The sequence below is a fragment of the Hyla sarda genome, chromosome 6, assembly GCF_029499605.1.
Source record: "Hyla sarda isolate aHylSar1 chromosome 6, aHylSar1.hap1, whole genome shotgun sequence".
In the NCBI taxonomy this organism is placed as follows: Eukaryota; Metazoa; Chordata; class Amphibia; order Anura; family Hylidae; genus Hyla; species Hyla sarda.
In genome coordinates this window covers 6,608,173-6,623,275 of record NC_079194.1, presented here as the reverse complement: position 1 = coordinate 6,623,275, position 15,103 = coordinate 6,608,173, and the positions used below count along the sequence as shown (strand labels likewise).

At 49.4% G+C, this 15,103-nt stretch overlaps 1 protein-coding gene across 1 annotated transcript in view; it reads right to left on the bottom strand.

Moving 5' to 3' along the window:
- BCAR3 (BCAR3 adaptor protein, NSP family member) overlaps window positions 1-15,103 on the bottom strand; it is a 144,841-nt gene that overhangs the window by 98,942 nt on the left and 30,796 nt on the right. Inside the window, exon 2 of the mRNA XM_056523121.1 lies at window positions 933-1,255. Within this exon, the coding sequence (XP_056379096.1) occupies window positions 933-1,246 (314 nt within the window). The 5' untranslated portion in view covers window positions 1,247-1,255. The remainder of the gene's footprint in view (window positions 1-932; window positions 1,256-15,103) is intronic.

Genomic DNA, 15,103 nt, shown 5'->3' with positions numbered 1-15,103 from the left:
TACTGTCCTCCACCTCCAGACCCCTCTGTCCTCCTCCAGACTCCTCTGTCCTCCTCCAGACCCCTCTGTCCTCCTCCTCCAGACTCCTCTGTCCTCCTCCAGACCCCCTCTGTCCTCCTCCTCCAGACCCCTCTGTCCTCCTCCAGACTCCTCTGTCCTCCTCCTCCAGACCCCTCTGTCCTCCTCCTCCAGACCCCTCTGTCCTCCTCCTCCAGACTCCTCTGTCCTCCTCCTCCAGACCCCTCTGTCCTCCTCCTCCAGACCCCTCTGTCCTCCTCCAGACCCCTCTGTCCTCCTCCAGACTCCTCTGTCCTCCTCCTCCAGACCCCTCTGTCCTCCTCCTCCAGACCCCTCTGTCCTCCTCCTCCAGACCCCTCTGTCCTCCTCCTTCAGACCCCTCTGTCCTCCTCCAGACCCCTCTGTCCTCCACCTCCAGACCCCTCTGTCCTCCTCCAGACCCCTCTGTCCTCCTCCAGACTCCTCTGTCCTCCTCCTCCAGACCCCTCTGTCCTCCTCCTCCAGACCCCTCTGTCCTCCTCCTCCAGACGCCTCTGTCCTCCTCCAGACCCCCTCTGTCCTCCACCTCCAGACCCCTCTGTCCTCCTCCAGACTCCTCTGTCCTCCTCCAGACTCCTCTGTCCTCCTCCAGACTCCTCTGTCCTCCTCCTCCAGACCCCTCTGTCCTCCTCCTCCAGACTCCTCTGTCCTCCTCCTCCAGACCCCTCTGTCCTCCTCCTCCAGACTCCTCTGTCCTCCTCCAGACCCCTCTGTCCTCCACCTCCAGACCCCTCTGTCCTCCTCCAGACCCCTCTGTCCCCCTCCTTCAGATCCCTGTTATTACTGTTATAAATCACATCCAGAACCTTTGTGGACCCTTTTGGGCCCAGATATCACCTCACATTACAATCTTTATGACACAATCTGCGCCTCACCTTGTGGGACACTTCGCCCTCCTGTCCTGAAATGGATATTCCTCCATGATATCCTGCATTTTATGGGATGGCAGCCGCTGTGACTTGAAGTGTGGCAGGGTTCCCATGTGGCTGACCATGTCACTGGATCTAATGGGGGTCCTGTCCTTTTTCCGTGGTAACGTGCCATGGATACACACATCCTGAAACGGATCGGCCCGCCGCGCGGTCAGGGGGGATTTGCTGCTGAGAAGATCCATTGAGGCCGCCAGTGGGAACGGATGGTTCGTCTGCCCATTTCTAGGGTAATTGGCAAATTTCCCAGCAGCCATCATTCTTCAGTCCTGACAAAAAGAGAAGGAATAGAGAAGTTTACATAATTGGGGGAGACAAAAAGACACAGAATTCTCCATTTTCAAGAGGCCGAGCAAATGCCCTGTCAGGTGAAAGAAAGAGACGACATTTCCCCTAATGTCCGTCTCTTTCTTTCACCCTGAATGCGAGACGTCCCCCATTTGCACTCGGCCTCTGTTCTCCGGTGCGGCGTTGGCTTCTTTCCATCACGGTCGCAGCTACTTCTTGACAAGTCTTTGGTGCTTTTACCATCGGGGTTTTTTGTTACCATGGCTGACGGATTGTGTCATTGTCTCTCTAGATCAGTGACCTCCAAATCCATTCGCTAAAACCGAACACTTCCGAACAAAATAAAATACTCGCGAGGCCTCTTCTGCGCGACGTCCCCCTGACCTGAATACATAGTAATCTTCAAGCTCCACGTGAACCACATTCTAAGGCTATGGTTTTGTGGATTCCATATGGAATTTGTGCTGAATTTATGAGGAATTTCTAGCGCTCGACACACAGATTCCGGACGGAATTCATAGTCCCATTGACTTTAAAGGGGTACTCCATTGGAAAACAATTTTTTTAAATCAACTGGTGCCAAAAAAGTTAAACAGATTTGTAAATTACTTCCATTTAAAAATCTTAATCCTTCCAGTACTTATCAGCTGCTGTATGCTCCACAGGAAGTTGTGTAGTTCTTTCCAGCCTGACCACAGTGCTCTCTGCTGAAACATCTGTTCATGTCAGGAACTGTCCAGAGCAGGAGCAAATCCCCATAGAAAACCTCCCCTACTCTGGACAGTTCCTGACATGGACAGAGGAGTCAGCAGAGAGCACTGTGGTCAGGCTGGAAAGAACTACACAACTTCCTCTGGAGCATACAGCAGCTAATAAGTACTGAAAGAATTAAGATTTTTTTTTAAATAGAAGTAATTTACAAATCTGTATAACTTTCAGGCACCAAATGTTTAAAAAAAAAATATATGTTTTCCAGGGGAGTACCCCTTTAATGACACTGTGCTGCGCAAAAAAAACTTACATGTTCATTCTTTTTGCAGGAAATCTCCGGCAAAAATGTACTTATCTCCTATCCCCTGCGACCACGGGGAAGGGATTCGGCGCTCAGTGAGGAGCGCGTGCTGCAGCCGTCACGCACTCAATTCATTCCTATGGGAGCGCCGAAAGGACCGGAGTACAGCTCTCGGGCACCATCGGCACTCCCATAGAAATGGATGGAGCGCATGCAGTCTAGCTACTGACGACACGCTCCTCGTGAGAGTGCTGGGGTCCTGTCTCTGTGACCGTGGGGGGGCCCCAGCGGTCGGATCCCCCCCGTGGGGGATGAGTTGTTTTTCGCCGGAGATCTCCTTTAATTTTTTCCCCGTGTGACCATACCCTAAGGCTACATAAAACCATTCTAGCTCCCATCACGACTGGAGTCTGCCACACTGTGCGTATTATTGATTTGTATCAACCTATCTGTATTCTATTGTAGGCTCTAAAGCACTGTTTTCCCAACCAGGGTGCCTCCAGCTGTTGCAAAACTACAACAAGTTATAGTTTTGCAACAGCTGGAGGGACGCAGTTTTAATCCCACTGTACTGCACAAGGGATGATATAAAAAAGGAAGCCTTGATTTAACTTTCAGGCTCAGTGTGGATCCTCTGGAGGAGGTATACAAGCCTTTGGCTGTACGGGCATGCTGGGAGTTGGAGTTTTGCAACAGTCGGAAGACACATTGTTTGGAGAACACTGCTCTGGTATTGGGGGGGATTACAGGACTGGGATAATAATGGTATGAGGTGGGGGGGGTACAGGACCAGGATAATAATGGTATGAGGGGGGGGGGGGGGGGGGGGGTTTACCGGACCGGGATAATAATGGTATGAGGGGGGGGGGGATTACAGGACCAGGATAATAATGGTATGGGGGGGGGGATTACAGGAGCGGGATAATAATGGTATGGGGGGGGGGGATTACAGGACTGGGATAATAATGGTATGAGGTGGGGGGGGGGGGGGGTACAGGACCAGGATAATAATGGTATGAGGGGGGGGGGGGGTTTACCGGACCGGGATAATAATGGTATGAGGTGGGGGGGGGGGGGTACAGGACCAGGATAATAATGGTATGAGGGGGGGGGGGGGGGGTTTACCGGACCGGGATAATAATGGTATGAGGGGGGGGATTACAGGACTGGGATCATAATGGTATGGGGGGGGGGGGAGATTACAGGAGCGGGATAATAATGGTATGGGGGGGGATTACAGGACCGGGATAATAAAGGTATGGGGGGGGGGATTACAGGACCGGGATAATAATGGTACGAGGGGGGGGTACAGGACCGGGATAATAATGGCATGGGGGGGGGGGGATTAAAGGACCGGGATAATAATGGTATGGGGGGGGGGGGATTAAAGGACCAGGATAATAATGGTATGAGGGGGGGATTACAGGAGCGGGATAATAATGGCATGGGGGGGGGGGATTAAAGGACCGGGATAATAATGGTATGGGGGGGGGGGGGGATTAAAGGACCAGGATAATAATGGTATGAGGGGGGGATTACAGGAGCGGGATAATAATGGTATGAGGGGGGGGGGATTACAGGACCGGGATAATAATGGTATGAAGGGGGGGGATTACAGGACTGGGATAATAATGGTACGAGGGGGGGGGGGGTACAGGACAGGGATAATAATGGCATGGGGGGGGGGGATTAAAGGACCGGGATAATAATGGTATGAGGGGGGGGGATTACAGGACCGGGATAATAATGGTATGGGGGGGGGGATTACAGGACCGGGATAATAATGGTATGAGGGGGGGGGATTACAGGACCGGGATAATAATGGTATGGGGGGGGGGATTACAGGACCGGGATAATAATGGTATGAGGGGGGGATTACAGGACCGGGATAATAATGGTATGAGGGGGGGATTACAGGACCGGGATAATAATGGTATGAGGGGGGGGGGGATTACAGGACCGGGATAATAATGGTATGAGGGGGGGGGGATTACAGGACCGGGATAATAATGGTATGAGGGGGGGGATTACAGGACCGGGATAATAATGGTATGAGGGGGGGGGGGGGGTACAGGACCGGGATAATAATGGTATGAGGGGGGGGATTACAGGACCGGGATAATAATGGTATGAGGGGGGGGGGGGGGTACAGGACCGGGATAATAATGGTATGAGGGGGGGGGATTACAGGATCGGGATAATAATGGTATGGGGGGGGGGGGATTACAGGACCGGGATAATAATGGTATGGGGGGGGGGGATTACAGGACCGGGATAATAATGGTATGAGGGGGGGGGGGGGGATTACAGGACCGGGATAATAATGGTATGGGGGGGGGGATTACAGGATCGGGATAATAATGGTATGGGGGGGGGGATTACAGGATCGGGATAATAATTATCCCGGATTACAGGATCGGGATAATAATGGTATGGGGGGGGGGGATTACAGGACCGGGATAATAATGGTATGGGGGGGGGGGAAATTACAGGACCGGGATAATAATGGTATGAGGGGGGGGGGGGGGGATTACAGGACCGGGATAATAATGGTATGGGGGGGGGGATTACAGGATCGGGATAATAATGGTATGGGGGGGGGGGATTACAGGACCGGGATAATAATGGTATGGGGGGGGGGGGGGGGATTACAGGATCGGGATAATAATGGTATGGGGGGGGGGGATTACAGGATCGGGATAATATAATGGTATGGGGGGGGGGGATTACAGGACCGGGATAATAATGGTATGAGGGGGGGGGATTACAGGACCGGTATAATAATGGTATGAGGGGGGGAGGGGATTACAGGACCGGGATAATAATGGTATGAGGGGGGGGGGTACAGGACCGGGATGGATAGTAATGGTATCGGGGGGGGGGGGGGGGGCGGGGGTTGGGATATAATAGGGCCAGGACAGGTTATCACTTGGGGTTATTTAGTTTAGAGAAGAGACGTCTTAGGGGAATCTGATCACAATGTACAGATATATGAATGGACAGTACAGAGATCTTTGTAGGGATATTCTTATACCTAGGCTGATAACCATGACAAGGGGGCATCCTCTACGTCTAGAGGAAACAAGGTTTCACCATCAACACAGACAGAGATTCTTTACTGTAAGAGCAGTGAGACTATGGAACTCTGTCCACATGATATTGTAATGGAGGATTCTTTACTGTAAGAGCAGTGAGACTATGGAACTCTCTCCACATGATGTTGTGATGGAGAATTCTTTACTGTAAGAGCAGTGAGACTATGGAACTCTCTCCACATGATGTTGTGATGGAGGATTCTTTACTGTAAGAGCAGTGAGAATATGGAACTCTGTCCACATGATGTTGTGATGGAGAATTCTTTACTGTAAGAGCAGTGAGAATATGGAACTCTCCACATGATGTTGTGATGGAGGATTCTTTACTGTAAGAGCAGTGAGACTATGGAACTATGTCCACATGATGTTGTGATGACTCAATAAACAAGTTCAAGGGGCCCGCATGTTTGTTTTTTTGTATAATATAATATTACAGGTTCTGTATTCTAGATTTATGGGGATAGAACGTTGATCCGGGGATTTATTCTGATCGTCATATTGGGGTTGGGAAGGAATTGGTATCAGCCTCATGGGCAGTTAGGGCCTTCCTCTGGATCAACACAGGAGGGCTTTAGGTTGAACTTGATGGGCTCTCTTTCAACCTTACAAACATTGGGGGAGATTTATCAAAACCTGTCAAGAGGAAAAGATCAGATCGTTTCTTTCATTTTTCAGAGGCCTAAATTTGCTGAGTCGCCCATAGCAACCAATCAGATCGTTTCTTTCATTTTTCAGAGGCCTAAAGTTGCTGAGTCGCCCATAGCAACCAATCAGATCGTTTCTTTCAATATTCAGAGGCCTAAAGTTGCTGAGTCGCCCATACACAACCAATCAGATCGTTTCTTTCATTTTTCAGAGGCCTAAAATTGCTGAGTCGCCCATAGCAACCAATCAGATCGTTTCTTTCATTTTTCAGAGGCCTAAAGTTGCTGAGTCGCCCATAGCAACCAATCAGATCGTTTCTTTCATTATTCAGAGGCCTAAAGTTACTGAGTCACCCACAGCAACCAATCAGATCGTTTCTTTCATTTTTCAGAGGCCTAAAGTTGCTGAGTCGCCCATAGCAACCAATCAGATCGTTTCTTTCATTATTCAGAGGCCTAAAGTTGCTTAGTCGCCCACAGCAACCAATCAGATCGTTTCTTTCATTTTTCAGAGGCCTAAAGGCCTCTGAAAAATGAAAGAAGCGATCTGATTGGTTGCTATGGGCAACTGGTCAACTTTTCCACTGGACAGATTTTGATAAATCTCCCCCATATGTTTAATAGACAGCGCTGCATTTCTGAGCAGATTCCACTAAAATACTTGACAATTCTCTCGGCGGAGGTCAAAATGGGGATTTTTGAAGCAGATGTTTCCACCGTGTCCCCGATGCAGCAGAATCCCATTGAAAACAGTGGAATTCTGCTTCAATGGAAATTCAAGCAGAATTTTCCCCCCCGGATTCCACTCGGAAATTCCATTGTGTGAACAAAGTCTTACACCGAGATCTGTCAGGATGGAAGCAATGGAAAAAACTGATGTCTGTCATGGTCACAATAAATATGTAAGTTCTCCTCATGGAGGCGTCTGGGTAAATATTGCAGAATGTTTGCCCACAAAATACGGATGGACATTCCACAAATACCAGAATATTCCAGCGCGAGGACCACTCACAAATGCGCGGTCTCCATAGACTATGCACTTCCGAGTGGATTCTGACAAATAAATTGTTGTGTCAGATGCAGGGATCGGAATTTCGAGGTGGAAACATTTGCCATGGAAAATCTGCCTTGTGCAATGGAATTTCCGAGCAGAATTTTCTCTGCTGGGTTCCACTTGGAAATTTCGAAGTGTGAACATGTCCTTACACGGACACCCTGACCAAAAGCTGTCAGGATGGAAACAATGGGAAAAACTTGATTTTTTGTGATCACTACAAGCCTCACAATAAAAATGAAAATTTGGCAACGTTGGAGTGAGAAAAAAATCGTAAAGTAATTTCGTACGATTCTTTGGCGCACATGGCGGTCTGAGGGGGAAGAAGAAAGCAAACAATGGTCTATTATTACCCTCAGGAACATGGAGTGCGCCGGCTGCACTGAGTAAATATTTAGCATCTCGTCTGTGATAAGTGATGAGGCGCTCGGCGTCTGCCGCTACCTTCCTGTTACTATGGAGATTCGCTCTTAGTGCCGTATAAACTGCGGAATGATGTCAGGACATCAAAACACCATTGTCTCCTAATCTGTACAAACATCTCGAAAGGAACTCGCCATCGCACGACGACAAACATAAGATGAAGAATCGGAGAAAAGTAAACGAGAGTTGTTGGTTCATTCATAAACTTATGTCCTTCCCGTATTCACTAGAAATTTAATATTTTTGCAAAACTGGCGACGCACCGGATGATCTGGATATATGCGTCTATATACATATATATATATATATATATATATATATATACATATAGATATATAGATATCAGAAGGCATCAGCCCAGAAGCAACAGTTGACGCTCACAGCTCAGCCACCCCTTCCCCTATAGAGTCCCCTGTTTACAGGTCACAGAGCACGCCCAGTAACCTATCCTATTCATGTGAACCAAACCACTCCTGTCTATTGTGTCTGAAAACATCTCTCTAAATCAGTGTTTTCCAAACTGGGTTCCGCGACACATTAGTCTGTCAGCGGCAGTGCCCAGGTGTGTCGTGGGACCGCCCGCTCCAACAGGTTATTAAGTGGGCACAGACCTGCTGCTGATCATGAAAAGGCAGCCAGTGCCGCAGCCACTTTAGATCAGTGAGCTGGGGTGGCTACAAGGACTGACAAGTGATTCCCCTGATGTCGCCCTGAGGAGCCAATGAGGAGGACGTCACCCGTCATACCTGCCGAGACTCCACCTGGGCCTGCCAGAGTGCACCGAGATACATGGGCCAGGTGAGAATGTAATGACACAGGGGGGATAAAGGGGGGTCTAATGATATGACACAGGGGGGGGGATCAACCGGGGGGGGGGGGGGGGGGTCTAATGATATGACACAGGGGGGGGGGAGATCAATGGGGGGGGTCTAATGATATGACACAGAGGGGATCAATGGGGGGGGTCTAATGATATGACACAGGGGGGATCAAGGGGGGGGGTCTAATGATATGGCACAGGAGGATCATCGGGGGGGGGGTCAAATGATATGGCACAGGGGGGATCAACAGGGGGTCTAACGATATGACACAGGGGATCAAGGGGGGGGTCTAATGATATGACACGGGGGGGTGTAATGATATGACACAGGGGGGATAAACAGGGGGATCTAATGATATGGCACAAGGGGGGATCAACGGGGGGTCTAATGATATGACACGGGAGGATCAGGGGGGTCTAATGGTATGGCACAGGGGGATTAACGGGGGGGGTCTTATATGACACAGGGGGGATCAACGGGGGGTCTAATGATATGACACAGGGGGGGATCAAGGGGGATGTAATGATATGACACAGGGGGGGGGATGAGGGGGGGTCTAATGATATTACACAGGGGGGCTTCAGGGGGGTCTAATGATATGACACAGGGGGGATCAAGGGGGGTCTAATGATTTGACACAGGGGGGATCAAGGGGGGGGTCTAATAATATGACACGGGGGGATCAGGGGGGGTCTAATGATATGACACAGGGGGGATCAAGGGGGATCTAATGATATGACACAGGGGGGGATCAAGGGGGGGTCTAATGATATGACACAGGGATCAAGGGGGGTCTAATGATATGACACAGGGGGGGGATCAAGGGGGGGTCTAATGATATGATACAGGAGGTGGTAAAGGGGGGGTGAAATGGCATAAGGGGAATGAAGGAGGGGGGGGAATGATGTCGTACAGGGAGATAGCAGCCACATGTCTAATGCAGATACTGGTATTACGGCATGCGTCGTAGGACACACAACGTGATTTGTGCAAATGGAGGTACGGCGAGGGGTGTGTCACCAAACTATGTGCATCTACAAAGGGTGTCACCAACAAGAAAAGTTTGGAAAGCTCTGCTCTAAATACTGTTAAAAATAGATCAGGCAAGATATTAGTATTATTATATTAGTATTATTATTGTATTATTATTATATAACAGCTAAAGGCTGTCTGGGCATGCTGGGAGTTGTAGTTTTGCAACCACTAAAGACATACTGGTTGGGAAATACTGCTCTAAACTATAATTTTCATGCACATGATGGACAGCCCGCTCATTTATACCAAATCAACAATAACGCTTTGTAGGTAAAATAAAAGCAGCGATACATCAAAAGTACAATTACATGATTCATCCCTAGTACTGACCACCATCATAATCATCAAAGAGGATCAGTGGTGAGTCACTGCGCAGGCAGCCGGAGAGTAATAGAGAAAATAGTATTAAAGGGGTTATCCAGGAAAAAAAATTTTTTCAATATATCAACTGGCTCCAGAAATGTAAACAGATTTGTAAATTACTTCTATTAAAAAATCTTTATCCTTTCAGTACTTATGAGCTGCTGAAGTTGAGTTGTTCTTTTCTGTCTAAGTGCTCTTCTGATGTCACCTGTCTCGGGAACTGTCCAGAGTAGAAGCAAATCCCCATAGCAAACCTCGTCTACTCTGTGCAGTTCCCGAGACAAGCAGAGATGTCAGCAGAGAGCACTCTTATCAGACAGAAAAGAACAACTCAACTTCAGCAGCTGATAATTATTGAAAGGATTAAGATTTTTTAATAGAAGCAATTTACAAATCTGTTTAACTTTCTGGAGCCAGTTGATATAAAAGATAAAAAAAAAAAAGTTTTTTCCTGGAATACCCCTTTAAATCCTGGGACCAGGGGTTATCCATGCTTTACTGCTTTCTTCCAGAAACAGCGCCACTCTTGTCCTCAGGTTGTGTGTGGTATCGCAGCTCAGTACCATTAAGCTGGATGGAGTCAAGTTCTAATAACACAATAAACTGCAAGAGTTTTTAATTTTATTATCTGCATATATGACTGACAAGCTGTAATACCACACTCAACCTGAGGACAAGAGTGGCGCTGTGCCTGGAGGAAAGCAGCCATGTTTTTTCTAATCCCGGTTAACCCCTTTAATACATGAGCACTCTGACCTATTGTGTTACTATAGACATCCAGAGATCTGAAGAGAAAAGGTCAATATATAATAAAGGGCCAGAACATGGCCCCCGGGTGACATGACCTTACACCGACATACATTCTCTTACTGCTGAGTCACAGAAGCCACCATCTGCAAAAGAGTTTATTCAGCAATACAAAAACAGAGCTCATTTTGGCAAAAAATTCCAAAAACAGCGCCACCCCTGTCCTTAGGTTGTGTGTGGTATTACAACTTGGCTCTATCAACGTTAATGGAATTCGGCTGCAATACCGTACACAACCTGAGGACAGTGGTGGTGCTGTTTTTGGAAGAAATCAGCTCTGTTTTTTTTAATACTGTATAATGCTCTAAAATTGCCTAAAAAAAATAAAATCTGGATATTTAAGCCCCACCCCTGAGGAACAACCCATTTACAATTTTTTTTTTGGGTGGAATTTGAATAAACATCACCCATACTTTGTGGTCCAGTTTACAGTGCACATAGGTTTTTACCCCTTGCCCCATAGTGGTTTACCCAACAATTGTCAGATAATAATAATAATACATAAATAATAATAAATAAATAATAAAAATATATATTTTTTTATTTTATTTTTTATAAAAATAAAATAAAAATAGGCAATAATAATTAATGAATTTCCATATTATGTTTAAAATTATGAAAATTAGTGCAAGGGATAAAGTGGCGCAGTCACCCATAGAAATTAATCAGGCTGCTGTTTTCCAGAAACGCCAAGAATGATACAAAACTACAACTCCCAGCATGCCCGGACAGCCGTTGGCTGTCCGGGCATGCTGGGAATTGTAGTTTTGCAACAGCTGGGGGGCCACAGACTTTACTGGTTTAGATGTTATCGCTGTTTGTTTGTTGTAGAACAACTTCTGTCCAGCGCAGCTGTGCGCTCCCAAAAAACGAAAGGGAGAAAGTGAGTGTGCAGCTGTCACCCGCCCCCTGAGTAATGGACGCGCACATCCAGCTCGGCCCCCTACAATCCAAGATTCCTGGAATTTTACAGCAGGTTAGCAATTCCACATAGAGACGTCGTGTCCTTACACCGAGGATTCGCAGATCAGTGACACAAACACGAAGCTGTGAACGTGGATTCGCCCGACAGATGCAGGAATATGGTATAAAAGCGAATAAAAAAAACAACAAAACATCTAATAATAAACAGTGGGGCGAATTTTTCTTCTGCGCGATTTTTAAACTTGTATTAGAAAAATATGCCCCATAGTTTATATAGTCAGGACTGTATTTGCCATAAGGTACCCAGGGGCCAGTGCCTAGGGCGGCACTTTAGTAAGTACAGAACATGATAAATACTGCTGCTGTAGCTGCTGCTGCCGCCACCATGCTGTCGCCTGGAGAAAAAAATATATATATAAATTTCCCCTCTGTATGGCGGGTGCTGGCAGGTGGCAGTGTGTATGGCGGGTGCTGGCAGGTGGCAGTGTGTATGGCGGGTGCTGGCAGGTAATGGTGTATATGGCGGGTGCTGGCAGGTAATGGTGTATATGGCGGGTGCTGGCAGGTAGCGGTGTATATGGCGGGTGCTGGCAGGTAATGGTATATATGGCGGGTGCTGGCAGGTTATGGTGTATATGGCGGGTGTTGGCAGGTAATGTGTGTATGGTGGGTGCTGGCAGGTAGCGGTGTATATGGTGGGTGCTGGCAGGTATCTGTGTTTATGGCGGGTGCTGGCCGGTAGCGGTGTGTTTGGTGGGTGCTGGCAGGTAGCGGTGTGTATGGTGGGTGCTGGTAGGTAGTGGTGTGTATGGTGGGTGCTGTCAGGTAGCAGTGTTTTTGGTGGGTGCTGGCAGGTAGCAGTGTTTTTGGTGGGTGCTGGTAGGCAGCGGTGTGTATGGTGGGTGCTGGCAGGTAGCGGTGTGTATGGTGGGTGCTGGCAGGTAGTGGTGTGAATGGTGGGTGCTGGCAGGTAGCAGTGTGTTTGGTGGGTGCTGGCAGGTAGCGGTGTGTATGGCAGGTGCTGGCAGGTAGCAGTGTTTTTGGTGGGTGCTGGCAGGTAGCGGTGTGTTTGGTGGGTGCTGGCAGGTAGTGGTGTGAATGGTGGGTGCTGGCAGGTAACGGTGTGTATGGTGGGTGCTGGCAGGTAGCGGTGTGTATGGTGGGTGCTGGCAGGTAGTGGTGTGAATGGTGGGTGCTGGCAGGTAGCGGTGTGTTTGGTGGGTGCTGGCAGGTAGCGGTGTGTTTGGTGGGTGCTGGCACGTAGTGGTGTGAATGGTGGGTGCTGGCAGGTAACGGTGTGTATGGCGGGTGCTGGCAGGTAGTGGTGTGTATGGTGGGTGCTGGCAGGTATCGTTGTGTATGGCGGGTGCTGGCAGGTAGTGGTGTGTATGGCGGGTGCTGGCAGGTAACGGTGTGTATGGCGGGTGCTGGCAGGTAGCGGTGTGTATGGTGGGTGCTGGCAGGTATCAGTGTTTTTGGTGGGTGCTGGCAGGTATCAGTGTTTTTGGTGGGTGCTGGCAGGTAGCGGTGCGTATGGCAGGTGCTGGCAGGTAGCAGTGTTTTTGGTGGGTGCTGGCAGGTAGCGGTGTGTATGGTGGGTGCTGGCAGGTAGCGGTGTGTTTGGTGGGTGCTGGCAGGTAGTGGTGTGAATGGTGGGTGCTGGCAGGCAGCGGTGTGTATGGTGGATACTGGCAGGTAGCTGTGTGTATGGTGGGTGCTGGCAGGTAGCGGTGTGTATGGCAGGTGCTGGCAGGTAGCAGTGTTTTTGGTGGGTGCTGGCAGGTAGCGGTGTGTATGGTGTGTGCTGGCAGGTAGCGGTGTGTTTGGTGGGTGCTGGCAGGTAGTGGTGTGAATGGTGGGTGCTGGTAGGCAGCGGTGTGTATGGTGGATGCTGGCAGGTAGCGGTGTGTATGGCGGGTGCTGGCAGGTAACGGTGTGTATGGCGGGTGCTGGCAGGTAGCGGTGTGTTTGGTGGGTGCTGGCAGGTAGCGGTGTGTTTGGTGGGTGCTGGCAGGTAGTGGTGTGAATGGTGGGTGCTGGTAGGCAGCGGTGTGTATGGTGGATGCTGGCAGGTAGCGGTGTGTATGGTGGTTGCTTGCAGGTAGTGGTGTGAATGGTGGGTGCTGGCAGGTAGCGGTGTGTTTGGTGGGTGCTGGCAGGTAGCGGTGTGTTTGGTGGGTGCTGGCAGGTAGTGGTGTGAATGGTGGGTGCTGGCAGGTAACGGTGTGTATGGCGGGTGCTGGCAGGTAGTGGTGTGTTTGGTAGGTGCTGCCAGGTAGCGGTGTGTTTGGTGGGTGCTGGCAGGTAGTGGTGTGAATGGTGGGTGCTGGCAGGTAACGGTGTGTATGGCGGGTGCTGGCAGGTAGTGGTGTGTATGGTGGGTGCTGACAGGTAGTGGTGTGAATGGTGGGTGCTGGCAGGTAGTGGTGTGAATGGTGGGTGCTGACAGGTAGTGGTGTGAATGGTGGGTGCTGGCAGGTAACGGTGTGTATGGCGGGTGCTGGCAGGTAGTGGTGTGTATGGTGGGTGCTGACAGGTAGTGGTGTGTATGGTGGGTGCTGACAGGTAGCGGTGTGTATGGTGGGTGCTGGCAGGTATTGGTGTGATGTGCAGTGAATAAGCTCAGATACGGATGAGTAATTCTACTATGCATACAAATGTCCTGTGGGGGGTTTATTGGGGTCTGTGGGAGTTTATTGGAGTCTGTGGTGGGTTATTTGGGTCTGTGGTGGTTTATTGGGGTCTGAGGGGGTTTATTGAGGTCTGTGGGGGTTTATTGAGGACTGTGGGGGTTTATTGAGGACTGTGGGGGTTTATTGAGGACTGTGGGGGTTTATTGAGGTCTGTGGTGGGTTTTGAGGTCTGTGGTGGGTTATTGAAGTCTGTGGTGGGTTATTGAGGTCTGTGGTGGTTTATTGAGGTCTGTGGTGGGTTATTGAGGACTGTGGGGGTTTATTGAGGACTGTGGGGGTTTATTGAGGACTGTGGTGGGTTATTGAGGTCTGTGGTGGTTTATTGAGGTCTGTGGTGGGTTATTGAGGACTGTGGGGGTTTATTGAGGACTGTGGGGGTTTATTGAGGACTGTGGTGGGTTATTGAGGTCTGTGGTGGGTTATTGAGGACTGTGGGGGTTTATTGAGGACTGTGGGGGTTTATTGATGACTGTGGTGGGTTATTGAGGACTGTGGTGGGTTATTGAGGACTGTGGTGGGTTATTGAGGTCTGTGGTGGGTTATTGAAGTCTGTGGTGGGTTATTGAGGTCTGTGGTGGGTTATTGAGGTCTGTGGTGGGTTATTGAGGTCTGTGGGGGTTTATTGAGGTCTGTGGTGGGTTACTGAGGACTGTGGTGGGTTATTGAAGTCTGTGGTGGGTTATTGAGGTCTGTGGGGGTTTATTGGGGTCTGTGGGGGTTTATTGGGGTCTGTGGGGGGTTAATTGGGGTCTGTGGGGGGTTTATTGGGGTCTGTGATGGGTTGTTGGGGGTCTGTGGTGAGTTATTGAGGACTGTGGTGGGTTTTTGAGGTCTGTGGGGGTTTATTGAGGTCTGTGGGGGTTTATTGGGGTCTGTGGGGGGCTCACAGGCTTTATCTTTATCTCGCTGATGTCCAGACATTTTACAAAGTCCTTTTCCTTCCTCACAATCAGCCGAT